Here is a 24504-nt window from a genome sequence, read left to right on the forward strand (position 1 = left end):
CTTGCTCTACATTTTGTTATTATTTGACATTCTTTCTGATCCCTCTTGTCTATCTAGCTGAACCATTTACTCATAGTGGTGCATTTCTGCCTCCGGTTGTATAATTAAAAATCATTTTATGTGTAATAGGCAGAATCGCATCCCCATATCTCTAAACATACACAAAACCGTATGCTATACATTGCATCATCTCCTGCTTACTTGTTCAGGCATTTACTTGGAAAATATAGAGTGAGTTGGTAAACACCGATGAATAGAAATTTCTAAGAGATCAAAGAATAGCTCATTAAATGTGAGAAGCACTTAATGATTTACGGAAGGCCTGACAGTGGAAAGGAATTCTTGGTCAGTGGTCCCAGTGGGAAGGAGCAAAATGGGTCCTGAGCCATCTCCAAATGTGGGAGCTACAATCTGAATGAATTTTGAATTTCCACTGCTATTTCCATTCAAATTGTATGAATATGGTTCAGGTTCAATGAAATCTTCCTGGCAGTGACCTGCACCACATGAAACTGAGAAACCTAACTCAGCTTTCAGAATTCCTTCTCCTGGGATTCTCAGAGGACCCAGCCCTGCAGCCTCTCATCTTCATGTTGTTCCTCTCCATGTACCTGGTCACTGTCAGTGGGAACCTGCTCATCGTCCTGGCCATCCTCTCTGACCCACACCTCCACACGCCCATGTACTTCTTCCTCGCCAACCTGTCCTTGGTGGACGTCTGCTTCACCTCCACCACCGTCCCCAAGATGCTGGTGAACATCCAGATGCAGAGCCAAGCCATCAGCTATGCGGACTGTATCACACAGATGTTCTTCTTTCTGCTGTTTGGAAGCCTGGATGACTTTCTGCTGGCTGTGATGGCTTATGACAGGTTTGTGGCCATCTGTCACCCTCTGCACTACACCGTCATCATGAACTCCCAGCTCTGTGTGCAGCTGGCTTTGGTGTGTTGGGTCATTGGTGTCCTGAATGCCCTTATGCAGAGCTTACTGGTGCTGAGGCTCAGCTTCTGCACACACCTGGAAATCCACCACTTCTTCTGTGAGATAAATCAGGTGGTCCACAGAGCCTGTTCTGACACCTTTCTCAATGACCTCATGATGTATCTTGCAGCAGTGCTGCTGGCAGGTGGTCCCCTGGCTGGAATCCTGTACTCTTACTCTCAGATTGCCTCCTCCATCCGTGCCATCTCGTCAGCTCAGGGCAAGTACAAAGCCTTTTCCACCTGTGCCTCCCACCTCTCTGCCATCTCCCTATTTTATGGCACAATCATAGGTGTGTATCTCAGTGCCAGTGCTGCCCCAAGTTCAGCCTCAACTGCAGCAGCCTCGGTGATGTACACCGTGGTCACCCCCATGCTGAACCCCTTCATCTACAGCCTGAGGAACACAGACATGAAGAGGGCTCTGAAAAGACTGTTGTTCCATAAACCCTGGTGAGACTCACAGTGTTGGGGCTGAGCGATGTCAGTGACGTCACATCTCAAACCTCAGTGTTTGACATTGTGATCAATTTGTCAGAGGAGTAGATAGAGCTTGCTTAGCCTGTTCACTTTTTTGTTTTTATTATTATTATTATTGTAGTTGTTGTTGTTATTGTTATTGATTCCTCTGGGTACATTGCATATGAATGACCCACTGCTTTGCAGTATGTGTTATCTGGAAACTCGGATTTTTCCTCTTTCCCATCTTTATTGTCCACATCGTTTCAGTAATCAAAGGGAATTCAAAATTTTTCATGGAAAAGTGGGTGTCAGTGAGGACGCTTTATGTGCTTTTTTTTTTAAAAGATTTTATTATTTTTATTGAAAGGCAGATATACAGAGAGGAGAGACAGAGAGGAAGATCTTCCATCCGATGATTCACTCCCCAAGTGAGCGCAACGGCCGATGCTGTGCCAATCCGAAGCCAGGAGCCTCTTCAGGTCTCCCGTGCAGGTGCAGGGTCCCAAAGCTCTGGGCCGTCCTCCACTGCTTTCCCAGGCCACAGGCAGGAAGCTGGATGGGAAGCGGGGCTGCCGGGATTAGAACCGGCGCCCATATGGGATTCCGGGCGTGCAAGGCGAGGACCTTAACCATTTGCGCCACCGCGCCGGGCCCGTGCTATGAGTTTTAATTCCATGTGTATTTTTAGAGTCTATACATTTTTAAAATGAATTCATATATGTTTAAATTCTACTGAACTACCACTTATATTTGCCTTTGGAATGACCGACTTGGAAATGATATCCAGTTGCACCAAATTTAGTGCAAAAAGTAAGATGTCATCCTTTTGATGGCTGTGTGTTACTCCATTGTATGTGTACCACACGCTCTGTTGATGGCAATCTTTATTAGCATAGTCTTACACATATCCTTTGCAATGCATGAGGCTAAGTGTGCGCAATTGGAATGTCCACATTTCTCACAATGTAATTTCTTATCAAATAACATATTTCGACTTTAATCAATGTTCTCTTTTTTAGCTTAGGAGTTCATTTTTTTTTTTTTATTGCTAACATACATTGAAGAATCACTATAGGAAAAGGTTTTGATGTTTTAATCCAACAGAACTGAAAGACACATATTTAATGTTTTTTCTTACATATGATAGTTCATCTATAACACACACAGAAACAAGATAAGTGAGACTGGAACTCGCTTCCTGTGACCTGAATATTCTATTAACTCTTGTCAATACTCCTGCATAGTAGGCGTCATTCTGATTTTTACTTAAAATTGAGACTACGATTAAAATGTTTAAATCACATCATTGCAAATATTTTAGAACAAAAAGGAAGAAAGAGGATATTGATGCCGTGTTAACCATCACAGGTGGTCTCCCCCGTCTATCAAGCCAGGTTCCAGAACACAGCATGGCCAATACCCTCTGACTGAGGTCTCCAAAATGTTGCAAACTGCACGAGAGATCATTTCAGAGAAATTCACGATTTACTAAGGAGTCTTTATAAAACAAGCTTGGTTATAGCAGTACCCATTAAATAAAAAAAGTCACCAATAATAATTCAGTCTGAATTGAAACCCTGAGAGAAAAAAAAAAAAACTGGTTACTGCTGATTTCAGATATCCTAGCAATATAAATTAGCATAAGAAATATTCACTTAACAGCATGGACATATTTATAAAGTGTAAATATTTATCTTTTTCTGGCGTTTTGGCTTGAATTCCATTGTTGTTAAGCATTCCATTGTTGTCCTGGAACTTTTAGAAATACAGAGATTTGAATTAGACTTCTGTAAAAAAAAAAGAAAAAAATTATCGTAGTATTTTGGTATGACAAAATTTTGCCTTGTAAGTCCCAGTCTCCCAAGGGTTAATTCCACAGCTTAGCTTGTTTCTCAAGGTGTAACAGGATGGGCAATCTCGGCCTGATACATTTAGCCCCTGGCTTGACTGCAAGTTCCCTCTTCCCTGCTTCCCCTTTTTTAAGATGCCCCCCCGGGGGAGCTTAGGAGTTGCTTGAGCATCAGGAAAATACTGGGAAGAACTATGCAGACTATAAAAGGGGCAGGCCAACTTTGAATAAATGGCATTCTCTTTACAAGAATGGCCCACTGTGTATTGGCCTTTTTGTAACCCTAGTTCCTCCGCTCGGCTTGGGGTACACGGTGATGGTGATGCAGGTGTTGCTGACATTGCCCCACTTGGCATCTGACAGTATCTTTAATACAATCCAAAAGCATACTCGGTTGTTCTATCTACTAAATAAAACTTTTGAAATTTTTGGATGCTCATCAAGCATGCCAAGAATTATAACATCTAGTTTAAATAGAATCTCTTAACACAACACAATCTAGATTAGATATAGTTATTGGCATTATGTGATCAATTTAAAGACCTATAAAGTAAATGCCTAACTTTTATTCATCTGAAGCAATGTGAACATACTGAAAGGCAGAAAACACAAAGATCACCTCAATATAGAATCTTATCATACTCTGAGACACTTCAACAAAGTCAGGTCTGGAGTTTGCTGGAGCTGTCTAATTAGCCCATGTGGAATCCAAGCCAGCAAGTCCAAGCACTGTGGAAAAATGCAAGCATTCCCTCCTCCAAAAGTTAAGAGGAAATTGGGTCCTTTCCATTGGCCCATGAGAACATTTTCGAAATCTATGATTAGAGAAGCTATTCTGTTAAATACCATCTGTAAAGACTAAAGAAGCAGGTTGGGGCACAAGGGTTAAGGAACAAATCTTTTGAAATATAACCGAACGACTTTTAACAAAATACAAAAGGGGATTTTTTTTTAGCCAAGTGGTATAAAATTGTACCTACAAGGGTTAAGAGTGCTATTTGCCGTGCCTCATCCTCAGATATTAAATAAGTAAGCTGTTCAGAGATATAAGGAATAATTATTTTATTCACATCCTTACCAAAAATAACTCTTTATTCCTATGACATCTTTTTACAATTAAGGTGGAGACCAAAGTACAAGAAGGAGTAATAACTTTTTAGACATGGAAGCAGAGTGTAGCCACTCTAAAGGGCCTCATTGCCATAAGCATCCAGTTGGAGTATGAACGGTAGTTAGTATACTTAATTGCAAAGAAAGATATGAACTTTTAATTGGCATTTCCACACTTGTTATCAGGTTTTAAGTCTGATACTCTTCTATAGGTGAGAGTCTGGGTAGTAGGCAGTTAGGGCATTCTGGGTCCCCAAGTCATTTTTTTTCCTCAAATATAGAAGGGTATTTTCCCCACCATGTCTTAGATTCACCAGAGCACGTTTCTTCCAAGGGACAAGGATGCTATTAGCATATCAATTCCTCAACCTGAAGTATTGGCCAGTGTGTGGGAGGGCCTCAGGCTGATCTCTTTATCATTGAAAGGAGAGCAGGAAGAAGTAATACACATCTGCCCAAGGCCTGGAATGTCCTATGTCTGGCACCTCTGTGGCCTTTTGTCCCAAGGCCAGGTACCATGGAAACCAGGAATTTTCTTTGTTTATGGAGAAACATCTTTGAGGGAAACCTTTAAAAGGTGCATTCCCCACCATTCATACTGGTTTTTATTTTTCCTCCTGCCACTATGGCAGGGGGTAAGGGTCCTTTCTATCTCAGAACACCCTCCCGTCGCTAGGACGGGAGTCTCTCTTCTCAGCTTTTCTAATAAATCTTGCTTTAAAACAAAACTGTGTCTGCGCGAAAATTCCTCTTTCCTGCGAGACAAGAATTTGAGGTTGCTGCCGTATTCGGGGTCAAAAATCTTGCAACAATATTATTTCCAACCTTATCCCAGGTGTGTAAATCTAAAGTGCCCTGCTCAAGAAACCATAAGCTAAATTTTGTACAAATTGTAAAAATTCACTGTTGTCCCCTGAAGTCCTAAAGCTATTGCCACAGTGTGCAACATGGCACCTGACGTACCACTACTTCAGTTCTTGATCTGCTGGCCATCAGGTCTGAGGGCTACCCAGATCTGTCTTGGGTGGAACCTATAGAATGCCATGTTGCTGCAGTTCACTGAGTCAGAAATGAGTTCACTGCCAGCTCAGTGTATGCTCAGTCCTTTGCCTTGCCTTTGCCTCCTTACGCAAAATGGCACCCGATTTGGCTCTAAGGGGCTGACTGGGCTATGAAATCCACCCTGTTCTTGCACTACCTGCCTAGGATGTGCTGCTCTGTCTCTGCTCCTGGTCAAACCAAATGGGCCAGCAGTACAGACAGTTCTTTGTCCGGGTTCACCTCCCAAGCTCCCAGTGAAAGTCTCTTCCCACCTGGTTGCTGGTGGAGTTTTTGGCTGCTGGTGGAGTTCAGATTGCTGTTAGCTGAATGTCCCTGGAGTAACAGTCACCGCAACACCACACCATTGTGTCTGCTGCTTTCCTGTGTCTGTCAGTCTCCAGGTACCCCCCTGCTGTTGTTCTCTCCTTTCCTATTTCCTGAAATATGTCCTGTCTGCTTCATCCTGATTAAATGTTGTTCCATCCGTTTAAACGTGTCCTTACCCTATCCCTCCATCTTGATTCTCCCTGTCCCCTTTATTTATACAGAAGCAGTCACAAGCTCTGGCACAGACTTTTGAGCTCATGGTCAAGTGGGTGTATCCAAGAATAATTCTGCCATTTGTTTCACCTAAAAACAATAGAAGTTTCTACTACAAGTCTTATTCTACAACTCAATCTTGTATCACAAAGAAAAGGAGAACCTAAAGATCAAGGAAAGAATGAAACCCTAATACAGATCCCTACATTAGCTTAAGGTCAATGGGGACAGCCAAGACAGTAGGAATAATAGAAGGCCCTTTTACAAGACGTTATTATTGACATTCACCTCCAAGCTCACATTGAGTAAAAACCCAACTCCACAGTAGCAAACAATGCCTGAATGGATTAGAATTCTTCCGCATGGTGGTCCTGTGTCCATGTAGAAGAAAGTGGAGCTGCATTCAGGTTGTAGGGATGTCCTCTGGGCCCTGCCAAACAGCGGGAAATTCCTTGCAGCCCTGCCTGCATTGAAAAAATATTCGTCACACCTTCGTGTCCCCCACATCCACTGTACGAAACCCAGCAGCAACCACTTTCAGAAGACACTACACTTAATAAATAAGATTCAAAATCTGCACACGTAACACCTTGACAGACAGCCACGATGGCTCCAGTAGCTGTTTTTGCCAGGCCCACGGGAGAACAGGGCTGAGTCCTGGCTCCTGGCTCAGGCCTAAACTCATCCATTGTGGGCCTCGCTCTCTGCCTCTGAAAAAGAATTTCCATGTGATTACCTTTTTAAAGTTTCATAAAACAATATTTGTAAAACCTCTGATCTACAGACTTTTTGACTATGGGAGCTGGTGTGGCCTTGGGCGGTTGTCTGTCTTGAGATTCTTCCAAGCACTGTGGACAATGTCTGTGTCCCCAGAGGGCCTCGTAACCCAGGCTTAGTGGGAGATCTGGCTAGGAATAGGACGCATGAGCTCTATCATACAAAGGACTAGAAGTGCCAGGATAAGAAGCAAAGATTTGAGAGGTTGTGATCCTGTGAATGGCCATCACTAGCCAGCTCTGCTCCGAGTGCCCACAGGGAGACATATGCGCCCACGTGTGCCCAACGCTGTGCTGGGTGGCAGCCTGGAAGGTTACTGCCACTAGCTGGGGCACCATTTACTCTGTGGCGTGAGTTAAGGACTCTGTTCGCTGCATCATGAAACAAAACAAACAAACAAACAAAATCCAACCAAATCAACCAACCCCTCAGTTCTGCACGTTCTAAAGACTCTATCATCCACCCAACTGTATCTAATGATGTGATGGTGGAAGCATTTGGTGGACCTATGTAAATATATGTATCGATTCTTAGACAATATTTATGGTACGCAAATGTGCTGTTAACTTTTCAAACAGGTATTTAGCAAGGATGACAAAGTGCCATTGTGACACGGATTTATAAATCGTGAGCTTAACATCATGAATGAAGACTTAGGGAAAGATGAAACATTCTCTCCGCTAGGCAGGAACCTTGTCTGGGTCTTTCCCGTAGAGCATCGACTGACATGGGAGATGCTGATTAAAACAGCATAGAAAAAGTGTATAGGGATAAGGCAGAAGGCTCAGTATTTTTCAAGAAATACGCAAGACTTCAGAGGAATGTCACATTTTTCTAGGCCGTTTTGGTTTATGTGGCTGTAGTGCGGGTGACACGATGCTTCCATCATCGCATCAGTAGATACCGATGGGTAGATGGCATGATGGCTGTTTGCGGGCCACTTTCACTTTCAGCTTTTCTAATTCATCAGTCAAGTGCAATTTTTTGCTGCCTACGTGGCTCCTTTCTCTGTGTTTTATATTTTGGGCAAGTTCATGAGTCTGACTCTGGGGATCTGAAAGATTTTTGAGCTCGTCTCTGGATCTAAAGGAGAAGATGTGGGAACAGATATGATAGGATTTGGAACTGGCAAAACCTTTTCCTTTTCGCAATCACCTGCACTCAGACCTCTCCGGCTAAACCATACTCATGAATAGACTCCTCAGCTTTCTCTCTCTCTTTAGATGGGGACAACACCGGTCCATCGTCCTGAATCATACTGACAGCCGCTATGATCAAAGCCCAAACAGTCCAACATCTACAGGCACCTTCTCTCCCTGTCTCAATGCCTTATCCACATGCCGCTTAACTCTGAACCAAGTTTCCAAGTCCAAAGAGCCCTCCTCCAGGGACCAAGGATTAAACTCAACAACAACCTTAAGACAACCATCTATCCGACCTTGGGAGAGTTGAACCCCATTTTTCTTAAGCTTATCCCATTACCCTGTTATCACTTAACTCAAGAAGTTTTTGGTGTCACCCATGCCCTCTGAAGGGCTTCTATTCAGGTCCATATTAAGGCACCAATTGTCAATGATCTTCTGAGGAGGACAGGACCCAAGGTGTGGCGACCAGATGCAGAAAGATTGGGACAGAGGAAATGCAAGGCAAATGAAGCAATGCATTCTTTATTGAACTCAACAGGGTATGTATGTATGTATGTACTGGGCAGGTTACCTAGGCAACCACGGACAGCCCCTCTAAAAGTAGCCAAGAAGAAAATGAAGTTACAATCAGCATAGAAAGGAGTTAACATGTTTTTCAGGAATGGATTCTAACGATCAAACCAATTACCTGAGGATGAGGATGTGACTGCTACAAGCAATTAATGAGAAAGGAGAGACATTGAGGCACTGCTCATTCCCAGCCATGCTTAGCCAGAAGCAGCCACAGTCCCACCCAGGAAGTCTGCTTCCTGCTAGCACCCTCGGTAAGCTGAGAATGTCTGAGTTCTGGGGTCCTAGGGCATCTGATGGAATGGTTCAGAGATGTGCTTGAACACTAAAGCCAACTCTTAGGTTACCAAATAGAATAATATGATTTTACTTTCATTTTTTAATATATACTTTTTCTCTTTTAGATGAATTATTGTAAAAAGACATTTTAAATAAAATGTTTTCACTTATAGGGCCCGGCGCGGTGGCGCAAGTGGTTAAAGGTCCTCACCTTGCACGCTCGGGATCCCATATGGGCGCCGGTTCTAAACCCGGCAGCCCCGCTTCCCTTCCAGCTCCCTGCCTGTGGCCCGGGAACGCAGTCGAGGACGGCCCAAAGCTTTGGGACCCTGCACCTGTGTGGGAGACCCGGAAGAGGCTCCTGGCTTCGGATTGGCATAGTATCGGCCCGTTGGGCTCACTTGGGGAGTGAATCATCGGACGGAAGATCTTCCTCTCTCTCTCTCCTCTCTGTATATCCGCCTTTCCAATGAAAAAATAATAAAAATAAATCTTTAAAAAATAATAATAATAAAATTTAAAAAAATGTTTTCACTTATATAGGGTATATGACAATGGATATTGGGTTAAGAAAACATTAACTACAACATATTAGTCACAGGCTTGACATACCACTAACCGTCAAATTCAACAAGTAAAAAATTAGAGAAACCACAGTTTCCCAGGAATAGAAAAAACAAACAAATCTCAAGAAGCTCTTTCCATTCCTACATTATTTTTGTATTCAGAATTTACTATGACTAATATGGAACACATAATTAGCTTTAGGAACTGGCTTGTCTCACTAACAAGAACATTGTAAAGTGAGGCACTAAATGGCAGCTAGTTGCCATTGCCACAGAGCAGGAGAAAGAGAGGAGTCACCTGAGTCCATCATGCTCTCTTGGGAAACACCTGCAAAAACAAGGCTTTGTGTCGTGCACAGAGACCTCAGGGCCAGCAGGTGCTTAGAGGCCAGGGAGCTGCCTAATGAGCAGGTGCCAGGAGCTGTAAGGAGCTCCTCTGCTGTGGTCCCTCAGACTGTGCAACCTTGGGCTAGAAGCAGCCTGCTTGTTGCATTTCGGGTCCTGGGTCTGGCTCAGGGACCAGAGCTTCCCTCAATCCCATTGCTGTGCCTGAGTAGGAGCTTCAGTCACCAGCATCCATCATCCAAGGAGGAATTTGGGCATCCATACAGACGCTTTAGTCATAGAGTTCCCATGCAGGTGAGCTTGGTAGACCTGGGAGACACAGTCCCAGACCGTAGGCACAGACAGCTGTTCCTGGGGTTAACCTAGAACTGAAATTACCTAGTTCACACCTGGGATATGGCTGGGACTGTGACTGCTATACTTAACTATTGAATGTATGTGTCAGTGATAATCATAGAGGTAGAAATTGTTGGATCTCGTAGGAGGCAATAGCATGGCTAATGAAGAAATGAGGGCAAGAAAATATTAATTCCAGTAGACAATGAGTGGTATAAGTTTCCAGGAGTATATATAGCCAACTTTGCAGCATTTGGGGATTTGGAGGAAGCAGAGAGAATTTTCTGTAAGGTGGGGGACATGTGGCGTGAGGTCATGTAAGATTTACAGTGTGGAAGGACCTCTTGCCACAGATGAAACTGATTAGAGAAGACAAGATTACAACTCCTGGCTCAGGAAGTGCCTCCACAGATAAAGTCAGCATACTGCATATTCAGGAAGTGAACGGTTGCTGTAACTGACTGTACCGGTACTGACGGGAAAGGACCAGGAGAGAGGAAATGTCTGCATGGCAATCCTGATAGTAGCAGCTGCTGGAACACACAGGTCTCAGGGTCTTCTGTCTTCTCTCACTGCACTCTCACATAACTCAGTGTTATCTTAATGATGCAATAAGAACAGCTCTATCAAAGACACCTGCTCGACAGTTATTGCATCACCTGTGGGTTGGATCCACTCAAGGTTTTCCCGTCATTCTCATTTCCTCCTGCAATTTCATTGCTAATCCTGGTGTGCGGTCAGGTAAGAGGGCTTTATTCCTGCCCTTATTGTCTTCTTACCTACCAAGATTGGCCAATGCTGTCAGCTTTTATGTTGCCATTAATTCTTTGGATGCATACTTGAGTTTATTTCAGTGCAGTGGAAAATGTATTTAGAAGGTAGATTGTTATGCTCGAAAATGTCTGATGCAAAAATAGGTCTCAATTCATAATCAGGAGAGGTCATGAAAATTCAAACAACTGTGTTTTGCAAAAGGCAGACACAAGAATAAGTGAATCTTTTAGCTGCATTTGTAAGACATTTTGATGGAACCTCAGTAACGTGTAAGAGAATGTGTGAACGCTTATATTTTTATGTTGCCAAAGTCAAGAACTCATCCTGGGTTTCACACCTATGTGTATTACATCTAAAAAATTTAGTTCTGCAAAGGAAGTCCTAGTAAGTCAATTTTGTATTTCCAACCTACTCCGGGTTGAGTCCTTCTTATTGTTTGACACGTTGTAATTCCTCTTTGCTTAACATGATTGAGTCATTTGCTCACAATTGTAGCACGTCTGCCTTCACTTGTCCCATGTGCCTGAGGATCACTTTATTTCATAATCAGAACTGAATCTCGTTATCTCTTAAGATACATGAAACCATATGTTACACATTGCTCTTCCCCTGATCTACTCATCATGCATTCAATGGAAAATTCTATGCTGATATGATAACCAGATATTCCTCAAGTAGTCAAAGAATATCTCATCATACGTGAGAAGCATTGGATGGTGTAGGGAAGCATTGAGGGTACAAAGGATTATTGGTGAATGATCCCCCTGAAAGGACCAAAAGTAGTGCCAAGCCATCAGTAAATGTGGGAGTGACATGCTGAATGGGAAAACATAAATTTGGGATTTCTGCTGTGTTGGTTACATCTGGTTTTTTTGTGAATCCTATTCAGATTCAACTATTTCTGCCTGACAGTGATCTGCACCACATGAAACTGAGCAACCAAACTCAGCTTTCAGAATTCCTTCTCCTGGGATTCTCAGAGGACCCAGCACTGCAGCCTATTATATTCAGGCTGTTCCTCTCCATGTATGTGATCTGTGTCATTGGGAACCTGCTCATCATCCTGGCCATCCTCTCTGACCCACACCTCCACACGCCCATGTACTACTTCCTCGCCAACCTGTCCATGGTGGATGTCTGCTTCACCTCCACCACCGTCCCCAAGATGCTGGTGAACATCCAGAAACAGAGCCAAATCATCAGCTATGCAGGCTGCATCACACAGATGTTTTTCTTCATAATCTTTGGAGCATTAGATGACTTTCTGCTGGCCGTGATGGCCTATGATCGGTTTGTGGCCATCTGCCACCCCCTGCACTACATGGTCATCATGAATCCTCGGCTCTGTGTGCAGCTGGTTCTGTTGAGCTGGACCATCAGTGTCCTGCTTGCAATACTACACAGCTTACTGGTGCTGAGGCTCAGCTTCTGCACACACCTGGAAATCCACCACTTTTTCTGTGAGTTGAATCTGGTGGTCCACACAGCCTGTTCTGACACCTTTCTCAATGACCTCATGATGTATCTTGCAGCTGTGTTGCTATTGGGTGGTCCCCTGACAGGAATCCTGTACTCTTACTCTCAGATTGCCTCCTCCATCCGTGCCATCTCTTCAGCTCAGGGCAAGTATAAAGCCTTTTCTACCTGTGCCTCTCACCTCTCTGCCATCTCCTTATTTTATGGCACAAGCATAGGTGTGTACCTCAGTGCCAGTGCTGCCCCAAGTTCAGCCTCAACTGCAGCAGCCTCGGTGATGTACACAGTGGTGACCCCCATGCTGAACCCCTTCATCTACAGCCTGAGGAACACAGACATGAAGAGGGCTCTGAAAAGACTGTTGTTTCCTAAATGAGAGTGGAACCCACGGTGTTGGGGCCTGAGCTATGTCAGTAACTGCATGTTCAAATCAGGGTCAGATATTGTGATGCATTTATCAGAGGAGTAGGCAGAGCTTGCTTAGTCTGTTCACTGTCTTTTTTCTAAATGGTTAATTCCTCTGGGTACAAAGCAAATAAATGACCCATTGCATTGCACTATGTGTTACCTAGTAGGTCAACACTCTTTCTTTATTTTAACTTATCATTAAGACTATGATTAAAAACATTAAGTCACATGATTGCAGGAAAAAAAAAGGAAGGAAGGTACTATTGAGGAAGGGATATATGAATAATTTCTTAGAGTTTTATTTAGGAAATATGTTAAACCTGTTCTCTTTATATCCATAAAAGGGTTAAGAATAAAATTTTAAAAGTCATAAGAATATCTCCATCCATTTGTTAAACGCATGTAATTCAATGTTTGCTATTCTTGCTGCTGGGATAGGAATTTTGGCAAAACACTTGTTTCTTCATTGGAGTTCTGAAAATCTTCCTACACCTCGTATGGTGGTAAGTTATCAGCAAACCATCCTTGTTGTAATTCGTTCCATGAGGCATTTCTGGAAGGTGACACACTGTCAGTTTATGGTTGTGTTCAGTAGCTTTCACAAGCCACCTAGCATTCCTTCATAAGACTTGAATTATACATGCAAAAAATCCTGTGGAAATTCATTGTAACTAAAGCACAAAGAACAAGGAAATCTGATTATCTCAGTGACATGCATTTCCACATAGCCTAATGAGTGCTGCTCACGTATCAGAATTCTAGGAATGCCACACTGTCTCTGAGAGAAGTGTAAGAACCTTCACGAAAATATGACACAGCAGATTCAGCTAATGTTGGCAATGCCATGATCAAACATCAAAGCAAATGAATCCCAGCATTCCCCTTCTGATCCACTCCTGGAGAATGCATCTGGGAAGGCTGCAGATGTGTGTGGATTCCTGTCACCAGCTGGAACATCAGGATTAAGCTCCTGGCTTCATGGAGATGCCCAGCCCTGGCTATCATGGCCCATTGGAAGTGAGCCAGCTGATGGGAGATCTCCCCATGTCTCATTCCCTCCCTCTCACTCTATCAGTCTTTTAGTATTTAAAATAATTCTCTCCTGAAATATGTCAGAGAAATAGTAAGACACTAGTTACTTTACTGTGGCAATGACACCAAGTCAGTTCTCATTGTTCATGTTTAGCTGTCTTTAGACATCGCAACGCCATTTTCCGGCAGCATAGCATTCATTCAATTTTTTAAATCTTAGTTTTCTTTACGAGAAAATATCAAGTGGTTTACAATATATGGAGCCTAACTTTGAAGAAAATTCTCTACCTAAAACAAACACAACAACAAAAAGAGAACTACACGTAAACTTTCAGATTATTTTTAACAGGGTTATCCTCCACCACAATCTCAGGCACATTACAAGGACAATGTTGCACGATGGCCTAAGCTTCCTTGTCCCCAGCAATTATTACAGTGCTGGGAGAAAAGCAGCTAGTAGCTGGTGGGCTTTCTGGGCCTGGTTAACACCAAATCTGTCCCAATATGCCAACAGATTTGCTTATTCTTTCTTCTCCAATAAATGGAGAAGCTGGGAACCTCAGGGCTGAGGCATGCCACCATGGCTCGAGGTTGACAGCTGTCGAAGGAGGACTGGGTATATATTGCAGTACGAGTGGCTGAGGGCATGTTCAACAGGGGAAGAATGACTTCTGGGCTCTTCCACAGCCTGGGTCACTGCACCAGCAGGAAGATAGGTTCTTAACCACAGCCTGAGACTACTTCATTGACATTTCAGTTTTAGTTTATACACAGAACCGGCTGTTATACACCTTAAAATGACTATAGGGTACTCTTCAGCTGTCTCGTGTCTATTTCCATTTTAGTATTTAGCAGTTTATAGTGCTGAAGCATCATTTTGCTGAACTTGGCAGATCTTAGGATAGTCTAAACTGGCTTATAACTCTAGCAAGACGTATGTCAACAGTTGAAATGCAGAACAGTTTTAGGAGGGGTGTGCAGAGAAATTTTCCATAACTTACTGAGGAGTAGCTAATCTTTGTTTACAATCTAGTAAGGAATGTGTGAGTCCGTGATGACCACTTCCTGTCTGGTTCTAAGCTTTCCTTGTTGTTCTCTATCTAGTCTAATTTTTTGTTGTTGTTTTGTTTTTGGGGGGGAGAGGGGGACTCTGGAGCGACCGTGATGGTCATTGCCAGAGAGGGTGGGGATCCAAAGTTGGAACTAAGTAAGGACCAGAGAAAACTCCTCTCCCTAGTCCCGAAGGAAGCTTTCTGCTCTTCTGTTTCTGTAGACCACTCAGGGCTTCTGGCTGTTGTTCCAATGACCTTGGATCTTGCGAGGAAGGATTTGGGCTTCTTTTATCCCATGTGATACATCCAAATGGAGGTGGGTGACTTCAGAGTTCTCAGCCTCTCCGAAGGCACTCCAATTCCCCGTGGTCTCCTTGGCAGTTGGGATGTAGTCCTTGGTGTCCGTACTGATAGACATTGGTGAGGATCCGGGAGTCTCCAGGGTTGGGATACAAGCCTCCTCCTGTCCACCTGCTTCACTCTGGGGTCTCCCCCTGCTCTGTGCATATGACCTCCTGTGAAGAGGTTGTCAGGATCGCTCTTGATTCCCCCTGTATGTCTTTGTAGTTTTACTATTGTCTAACGCTGATTCGAGTCTGTTTTCTATAAGTTACCTGCTTTGTTCCTGGCAGGTTATACTTCAGGTCTTCCTCACGCCTTCTAAGGAGATGGAAGATTTCTCTGTTCTCCTGCCCTATTTCCGAGTAGCTTAGGGTCTTAAAAGTGTATTAGGTTTTACAATTCATTGATCATAAGCAGTCTGACTTACATTGATTGTTCATTCATTAGTTACATCACAAGATCTTACTGCATGAGATACAGGCTGTTTGGGGTTGGAATAATATTGCAGACTACTACAAGTGCTGTGGTTTTTTTTTTTTTGATTGGCATCATTTCATCTTAAATTAAGGCTTAAAATAATGCTTTTTAGTTTCATCACTGTGGTTTTCCACATCTTTGGTGAGATTCGTTCCAAAGAATTCGCAATTCCCCTCTGCTATTTTAAGGAGGGATGCAGTTACAATTTTTTTTTCTCAGTTACGGAGTTATTTGTGTATACTAATGCCATTGATTTGTGTTTATTAATTTTGCATCCTGTCACCTTGCCAAAGGCTGTTTTGAGTTCCAACAGTCCCTTATGTAGACTTTTGGGAAAACCAGCACTGTGAGTTTGATGTCAACAGCCTGCGCTTGGAAGCAGAGCAAAGGAGCACAGGTGATGTTTCTTGTGTCAGGGTCCCAGGTACACTTTCTTTTCCCCATTCCCTCCTCCATCAGTGTCAACCAGTCCTCAGAGACTGGGACATCCTGGACCCGCTGGCTAATGAGGAGCTCTGGGCACTGAGCCCCCAAGGGTCCTTCAAGGGTAAATAATGAGCCAGCACCTTCAGACTTGGGCTTTGCCAGTGGAGATATTGAAGCCCTGTGCTATGGGCCAAAGCATTGTGAGCTCCTGCGTGAGAAGGACGCAGCCTGAGTCTGTTTCTGCTCCAATCCTGAGTAAAGAATGTGAGGCACCACTGCATGATGGGAAGAGGAGGAGCAGCAGAGCCCTCAGCCTGGGTCATGCCTCAGCTGAGACTCAGCAGAGCCTGGTAAGTGCTGAGGGAGACAAAGGCATTGCGGAATATCAGAATCACCATTTTTCCCATCATGGAGACAAAGGTGCTAGCTGTGACAGAGGGGAGAGAACCATTAGGCAGCCTTTAGGCTCAGGATGTTGGGAAGTTTATGGTCGTGGATCTTACAGGTGAGAACCAAAAACTCATCCTTCGTTTTCTTACCTCTCACATGGATTTTGTTTCCTAATGGGATTTCTTTCATGATAGTAGGAATGGAATATACATGAACTGTCCCTGCACACCCAGGAAGGTGAGGATCAGAGAGAGGGCAAGCAAAGCATCACAGACCTCAACTGAGAGCTTCCTTCCATTTCCAGATTCTGCAATCTATATCCTATGTAGCTTGCTTTATTCCACTGCATCATCTCCCAAGTAATGCTGCACACATTTTTTGTTTATAGAAGATGGTAGGGCAGCAGTGTCCTTGTGGGACTTGTTATAAAATTATCAGCTAGAAGAAATGAAAGATAACTAACGTTCAGCTTGCCAGATTGCAATGCATTCCTAGCATCGCTCTCATTGCCCTGCGATGGCCCAGGCATTTCTCATTTCTCTGCCTCAAGAAAGAGGCCTTTCTGCACACTGTGCTATTCCTTTGGGGTTTCATTTACCATTCATGGTGGGTAGGAACTGGTGAAGGGTGGCAGAGATCGGAGAGAGAGCAGGCACAGGTCATTCAGAAATGATCTCTCTCTCTGGAGAAATATCACTTAAGCCTTCCGTTTCCCTCACTCCTTTTTAATCAGCCCAATCTGTCTCAAAATGAGACAGTCATTTGGGGTGTGAGTTCCATGTCTGCTGCAGAATCGGCAGAGCGAATAACGATGAACTTCAGACGTATCCGATGTTTTCGCCTCTGGATCTCTAACTTTCTGATTGATTAGGAACAGTGGACGCAGAAACAATGTCATTTTCAATCCTGATCACTCCACTGATACATTTTTTAACTGTGGGGTGAGAAGTGTTTCGCAATCTATGATACTGGCCTTGTCATCTGAGTGGACACCTCCTTGAATGATGAATGAATGCATAATGGAAAACTCCTGTGTGACCTACAGCAAGATGAATCAAGAATGGACAAACACATTTTACGTAGTGTAATTATTTCTTAAAAGGAACGGTTTCATTCACTAAAATACAATCTGCTGGACACCGTGGATTCCAATTCTTCACCAGGATATGCTGCTGTTCTCCTATTATGAGCCCTGCATTCATGAACATTGGGAGAAGTTTTGGGTTTCCTGCGGTGCAAGCATTTTTAAAATTTATGCTTATGCCTTCTGCATTTTACATTTCCTACACACCACAAAATATTCTGTGCCAAGCTATTCTCATATTAAAATAAACTCACAGCTTGATTTGATTTGTATAGCAGTTTTTAGAGTGCAAATATACCCTGACTCATATTAAGCTGTGTATTTTTTTTTTTTTTTGGAGAATGCCTGCCTTTTGTTTTTAATTTCCCAAGCACCATTGGGTTGTTGGCACAGGGGGATGCATGCTAACCAAAATTCTCTATTGCTGCTGTCATGTCCTTTTTAGATTCATGATGATTGGCCACAGTCAGTGTGTCTGTGACCCCCTGGGTGTCTGCTGTCAGCACCTCCATCCTCTGCAGGAATGTCCAATGGGAACAGTGAGGATTTCCTGTTGGGACAGCAAATACTCCTTATGAATAGTAGGGAATGCATGTCATAAATTTGCAACTTTTAAAAACAGTTCCATTCAGAGATCTTTAAGTATTTTTCATGCATGTGACATGGTCAGAGACATAACAATTTTGAAAATGCTGTCATCACAATAAACAAGTTAAATGATGTTGTTTTCTCTAGTCATGTTGGGCCAGAGAGAGGATTCGGACAAAGTGTGTGTGCCTGAGAGAGAAAAACAAATATGAATGCTGACAAGGCAGTTTGGCAGTGAAACTGCTAAAGAGAGAGAGAGAGAAAGAGAGAGAAAAAGAGGCAGAGAGAGAGGGGGAGAGAGAGAGAGCACGTGCGAGAGAGAGCTCTTGCATTCATGGGCTCACTCCCCAAAGGGCCAAAATAAATGGAACTGAGCTACTCCAAAGTCAGAAGCCAGGAGATTCATCTAGGTCTCCTGTGTGTGTATGTACAGTGACTCAAGACTTGGTCCACTTTCAGCTGCTTTCCCGGGCATACTTACGAGGGGTTGGATTGTAGGGGAGCCAGCATTCAATCCAAAGCAGTGGCCGTAAGAATGCTGGAATCACAGACAGTGGCTTTATCAGATACAGCACAAAAGTCGCCTAAATGTGTTTACGCTGCTTAAATAAACTCTAAATGCTTTGAAGGTGAGATTTAGAGAACTTTTTAGACCCTCAGAAACCAGTTTTGACACGAAGGGCATGAATTGTGCTGCAGTAGGTGAAGTCTGCCTCATCTCTGGGTGATGAGGCTCACGGATCCAGCACCTAATGCAGAAGTGATACCAAGGACCTGGACCAGGTGACTCTGTAAATATTCTAAGTCAAGAAATTCACCACCACCCTTGAATAAGGCAGGTGTATTTGAGCTGCAAAGGGAGGAAAAGTACCCCCAATGTGTCTTCTTAGCTTCTCTATTATAATGTGTCTGTCATAGATTAGAGTTCATTTTATGCTTACCAAGTGTGAAAAGGATGAGAATCTTCAAATACTGTAAAAAAAAAAAAAGAGCCATCTAAAAATTATGTATTTTAAAGTGTTCTGCACCTGTATTTTTATCTTCAAATTCCATTTTATATATTCCATTCCATATATCGTATAGTTTCCCCAATATCAAGTTGAATTGCTAATATATGCAACTGTGGTGTGCCTTTTTGTTTTTCACCAACTCCATTTTCTTTTCCTGAAGGAATGTTGGTTATTTGGAAAAAGACAACCACACACGTGTCTCAGAATTCCATCTCATGAGCTTCTCCGAGGATCCTGACTTGCAGCCCCTCCTCCTGGGACTGTTCCTCTCCATGTACCTGGTCACAGTGCTCGGAAACCTGCTCATCATCCTGGCTGTCACCTCTGACTCCCACCTCCACACACCCATGTACTTCTTCCTCTGCAACCTGTCCTTGGTTGACGTGGGGTTCACCTCCACCACGGTTCCCAAGATGATTGTGGACATCCTCACCCACAGCACAGCCATCTCCTATGCCGGCTGCCTGACTCAGATGTCTGTGGTTGTCCTCTTTGGAACCATGGATGATTTGCTTCTGACGGTGATGGCCTATGACCGGTTTGTTGCCATCTGCCACCCCTTGCGTTACCAGGTCCTCATGAGTCCTAACTGCTGTCTCTTTTTGGTTTCAGTTTCCTTTGTGGCCAGCCTTTTAGATGCCCTGCTGCAGGATTTGCTGGTCTTAGGGGTTGCATGCTTCAAGGGAGTAGAGATTTCTGATTTCTTCTGTGTCCCTTCTCAAATTCTCAGCCTCACCTGTGCTGATACCATCAGCAGCAACATCGTCATATATTTTGTTGGCATCATATACGGTTTTGTCCCTGTGTCAGGGATCTTTTACTCTTACTCTAAAATTGTCTCCTCCATTCTGAGGGTCCCATCTCCAGGTGGCAGGTACAAAGCCTTCTCCACCTGTGGCTCTCACCTGGCTGTGGTTTGCTTATTTTATGGAACGGCACTTGGTATGTATCTCAGTTCCTCCTTCTCAGGTTCAGCTGGAAAGGGTGTTTCAGCCTCCTTGGTGTACACAGTGGTCACCCCCATGCTGAACCCCTTCATCTACAGCCTGAGGAATAAGGACATGAAGAGGGCCATGTGGAAGCTTCTCAAGAACGCAGTAGCGGTCTCTGCACCAAGCATTTGGAGCAATGGAGGGAAAAGAGCCAAGGCTAATCATACAGACTTACGGGTCCCACCTCCCTCATGATGTGTGAAGTACTTGTCCTCTGCAATCGTGTGTGGATAGTTGTCGCTGTCCCGCAGCGATGGACTTGGCGCTCAGAGCAGCTAATAACATGCGTGGACTCTGACTGATGGTCAAAAGCCGAAGTTCATTGGTGGCCGCAGGCTTTATACACTGAGGGTTATGTGGGATAAGGGAGGGAGTATTGAGTTCATTAACAAAACCCAGTAACAGTTTCTATGCTTTTGTCTGGAACTCCTTTTGTCTTGTCTATCCCACCAAGTGTTCTCACACACGTACTGTCCACTCAGCTGTTCTTATACAAATGAGCTCGCTGACCTTCTAGGGTCACAATGTCCTCCTACAGATATTACTCCTTTTGACTCTTTCATGGAGAATATTTGCAGATTTTTCAAAATACATGGTAAGCATCACATGCCACAATACTCTTTCACCTATGGACAGTCATGTACTGTATTAGTGATGATCCAGGTATCCTGGATAGATTTTCAGCATAGTTTTAGTATTTTTAAAGTTCCCATTTTTTTTTCTCCCTGAATCATATAGAATTCTATACGCAATAGGAATGTAACTTTTTCATTCGTTTTTTAAAAAATTTATGATACAGTTCCATAGGCTCAAGGTTTTCCCATACCCACTCCGAAACCTACCCTATTGATTTCCCCTATCTCGTTACAATGGTATAGCCATTTTTGAAAAAGATTTATTTATTTGTTTATGGAAAGGCAACTATACAGAGAGGAGTAGAAAAAGAGCGGAAGATTGTCCGTCTGCTGGTTCACTCCCCAAGTGACTGCGATGGCTAGAGCTGAGCCAATACGAAGCTAGGAGCAAGGAGCTTCTTCCAGGTCTCCCACGCAGGTGCAGGGTCCCAAGGCTTTGGGCCGTCCTCGACCGCTTTCCTAGGCCACAAGCAGGCAGCTGGATGGGAAGTGGAGCTGCCGGGATTAGAACCTGCACGCATATGGGATCCCAGCATGTTCAAGACTCTGACTTTAACCACTACGCTATCACGCTACGCCCAACAATAGTATAGTCTTTCATAAACAATCATAAGCCCATAATTGCACTGTTTATTTGTATCCTGACATTGTACGTATGGATAGTGGCAGAGATTCCAGCATCAAGATATATTTAACAGCTTCATTTGGCATCCGTATTCGATTTAGAATAAAGACGCATACTGTCTTGTATAATCACATCCTGATAGAATAATGTCGGTGGCACACTTAATACACATCTCCTTAAAAGAGAAGCCATAAAATATCAACACCGCAGAAAAATAGAAAAACTACAGCATGAAATTAGCAACATGCTACTGAATGACCAATGCGTTGCTGAGGAAATGAAAAAGCAAATGATACCACCGCATGACACACGAGTTAATCAAGAATTTAATAACAAAAAGGAAGCTATTTTGAGGAAATGACAATAAACACAAAAATATCTAAGTCCGTGATATGCAGCACAAACAGTGCTTAAAGGCTTTTGATCTTCTTTTTTGCAAGGAGGGTACCGTTCTTCCCACATCCGCACCAGCAGATGTTGTTTGCAGTCTTCTTAATACAGCAATCTCACTGGCATTTGGTGGAACCTCAGTGTGGTTTTTATTTTATTTCCCTGCAAGCTAAAGAGCCTGAACATTTTTTCATATGTTTATTAGCCATTTGAATTTGTTTTGTTTTCATATTCATTGATTTTGATTGCAAAGTCATATATACAGAGGGGAGGAGAGACAGAGAGGAAGATCTTCCGTCCGATGATTCACTCCCCAAGTGACTGCAATGGCCAGAGCTTAGCCGATCTGATGCCATGCACCAGGAGCTTCTCCTGGGTTTCCCACATGGGTACAGAGTCCCATGACTTTGGGCCATCCTTGACTGCTTTCCCAGGCCACAAGCAGGGAGCTGGATGGGAAGTGGAGCTGCCGGGATTAGAAACGGTGCCCATATGAGATCCTGGGCATTCAAGGTGAGGACTTTAGATGTTAGGCCATGGCAGGGCCCAGCCATTTGAATTTGTTCTATCCATATGTGTCTAATCATTTCACAAGTTGTGTGTTTTGCTGTCATTGAGTTTCTGAAGCTCTCTGTAAATCCTGGATATTAGTCCTGTATCAGTTGTGAAGTGTGCAAAGATTTTCTCCTGTCTTGTGGTTTGCTTCTTCACTTGGGAATGCTTCCTTTGCTGTACAGAAGGTCTTCAGTTTTATTTTAGTAGACCCATTTGTTTGTCTTCAGCTGTGGCTTTTCTAAGAAGTTTCTCCCACTTGCTAGATCTTGGTCAATGTGTGCTGATCTCCGTGCCACTGGCAGCCAGAGCTCTAATGGCAGCCAGAGCTCCACTGGCAGTTAGCACTCCAATAGCAGCCAAACGAGAAAGAAATGTTTACAGGGAGCTCAGGAACACAGGCAAACAAGCATTCATCTCACCGATTTGATTAACCTGACCATGAGCAGAGATGGAGCAGCAGATGGAAAGTGACCGGTGCAGAAAAAGGATGAACTTTACAACTCAGATCCCCCACCTGAACTGCATTGAGCATCATTTTATGTAGTGGACGTAAAGACTGCATGATTGGAGGTACGACAGTGAGCTACGCATGCTCCAACCTGGGCTAGGCACATTGCACTGTTCCCACAGATAAGACAGTATGAAATTGGCATCCTATGGCTTCCAACCAAAATAGGTCTGGCTGGCGCCCAGTTCCGGCCAGCAGATCCAGAATTCCTTTAGTCAGGTGTCATGCTGAGCAGTGTGGCAGAGGCTGTGAGACTTGAGGGAAAAGAATGAGTTACTCACGTGTTAACATGGGAGCAATCTCACTTCTGGTTCAGTGACTTGCACTGGTCCCACAAGGAAAAAAATACCGGTGAGGTGTCCTATAGGTTCTCCCCAAGATAGGTCCAGGTGGCCTCAGACCTAATAGCCAGCAGGTTCTGGCAAGATCAGTACCAGTGACAACCCAGTTACTTAGGACAGCTTGTGTATCCCTAAGCCTGGGCACTGCTCAAACTGGAAGTGGGAGAAAGGCTGTATAGGCAATGGATCACAGAAGGTGGACAGTGTTGAGCCAGTAGCTGGGACTATGGAGGGAGACTAGAGTGAAAGCCTAGCACAAGAGCCTAGGCCTGGAACTTGCTAGAAGGAGTGCTACAAGTGACCACAAATGAAGATCTGGGCACCAAATCCCATCAGTAAAATCAGACCCATAGGTTTGTGGGTGACACAGTTTAGAAACCAACTCTAAGGAGAATATACTCAACAAAAGTGCAACGACCAAGAGCAAAATAAGAGACGGAGAAACAGTGGCTGTTACTGATGCCGGCACTGTAAAGCAACAAAAGCCTTTTTATAAATTATTATTACAAGGTCAGATATACAGAGAGCAGGAGAGATAGAGAGGAAGATCATCCATCTGAAGATGCACTCCCCAAGTGACCGCAACGGCAGGTGCTGTACCAATCCGAAGCCAGAAACCAAGAACCCCTCCGGGTCTCCCACACAGGTGCAGAAACCTCCCAAGACTTTGGGCCATTCTCTACTGCTTTCCCAGGCCACAAGCATGGAGCTGGATGGGAAGTAGAGCTGCTGGGACCAGAACCGGCGCCCACATGGAATCCCAGCACATGCAAGGCGAGGACTTTAGCCGCTAGGCCACGGTGCAGCTAAAGCCTTTTTTAACCTCAGAGTTACCTGAGAAAGACATCAACAAAATAGAGAAAAAGAAATTTGAAAAACATGTGATATAGTTTCTTTATTTTTTAAAGATTTATTTTTATTATTTTTTTATTGGAAAGGCAAATATGCAGAGAGGAGAGACAGAGAGGAAGATCTTCCGTCCGATGATTCACTCCCCAAGTGAGCGCAATGGCCGATACTATGCTTATCCAAAGCCAGGAGCCTCCTTCTGGGTCTCCCACGCGGGTGCAGGGTCCCAAAGCTTTGGGCCGTCTTCGACTGCTTTCCCGGGCCACAGGCAGGGAGCTGGAAGGGAAACGGGGCTGCTGGGATAGAACCGGTGCCCATATGGGGTCTTGGGCGTGCAAGGCGAGGACCTTAACCACTTGCGCCAAGGCGCCAGGCCAGATATAGTTTTTTAACAATGAGAAGCAAATAGAGGAGTTGAAGCAATTTTAGGAATATATCACCCAAGAATAGTAGCACTGAAACAAAATCAAGCTGTATTATTAGAAAAGCAGGACACCAAGAAGCAAATTGATTCAGTTGAAAGCCTCATTAACAGAATGAATGAGGCA

At 43.8% G+C, this 24504-nt stretch overlaps 3 protein-coding genes across 3 annotated transcripts; all 3 read left to right on the forward strand.

The window, feature by feature from the left end:
* The first annotated feature begins 506 nt into the window (after positions 1–506).
* Positions 507–3520, forward strand: LOC121162871 (olfactory receptor 7A10-like). Its single transcript, XM_040990105.1, has 2 exons — positions 507–1417; positions 3463–3520. Exons 1-2 carry the CDS (start codon positions 507–509, stop codon positions 3518–3520), a joined length of 969 nt encoding a protein of 322 aa, XP_040846039.1.
* An 8178-nt stretch (positions 3521–11698) lies between these two features.
* LOC121162872 (olfactory receptor 7A10-like) lies at positions 11699–12628 on the forward strand. The gene has a single exon (XM_040990106.1). It carries the CDS (start codon positions 11702–11704, stop codon positions 12626–12628), a length of 927 nt encoding a protein of 308 aa, XP_040846040.1. The 5' UTR covers positions 11699–11701.
* A 6561-nt stretch (positions 12629–19189) lies between these two features.
* Positions 19190–20248, forward strand: LOC121162873 (putative gustatory receptor clone PTE01). The gene has a single exon (XM_040990108.1). It carries the CDS (start codon positions 19277–19279, stop codon positions 20246–20248), a length of 972 nt encoding a protein of 323 aa, XP_040846042.1. The 5' UTR covers positions 19190–19276.
* Positions 20249–24504: the final 4256 nt, after the last annotated feature.

The sequence above is a fragment of the Ochotona curzoniae genome, unplaced genomic scaffold (genome assembly GCF_017591425.1).
Source record: "Ochotona curzoniae isolate NIBS_2020 unplaced genomic scaffold, NIBS_Ocur_1.0 contig_584, whole genome shotgun sequence".
Taxonomy (NCBI): Eukaryota; Metazoa; Chordata; class Mammalia; order Lagomorpha; family Ochotonidae; genus Ochotona; species Ochotona curzoniae.

What these genes read in the sequence shown, in the direction of transcription:
- LOC121162873 (XM_040990108.1), top strand. Translation starts at nt 19,277, where the DNA reads ATGAGCTTCTCCGAGGATCCTGACTTGCAGCCCCTCCTCCTGGGACTG.
- LOC121162871 (XM_040990105.1), top strand. Translation starts at nt 507, where the DNA reads ATGAAACTGAGAAACCTAACTCAGCTTTCAGAATTCCTTCTCCTGGGA. An exon ending in AAGAGGGCTCTGAAAAGACT is followed by an intron (nt 1,418 to 3,462) that starts GTTGTTCCATAA and finishes GAGTTGCTTGAG; the next exon opens with CATCAGGAAAATACTGGGAA.
- LOC121162872 (XM_040990106.1), top strand. Translation starts at nt 11,702, where the DNA reads ATGAAACTGAGCAACCAAACTCAGCTTTCAGAATTCCTTCTCCTGGGA.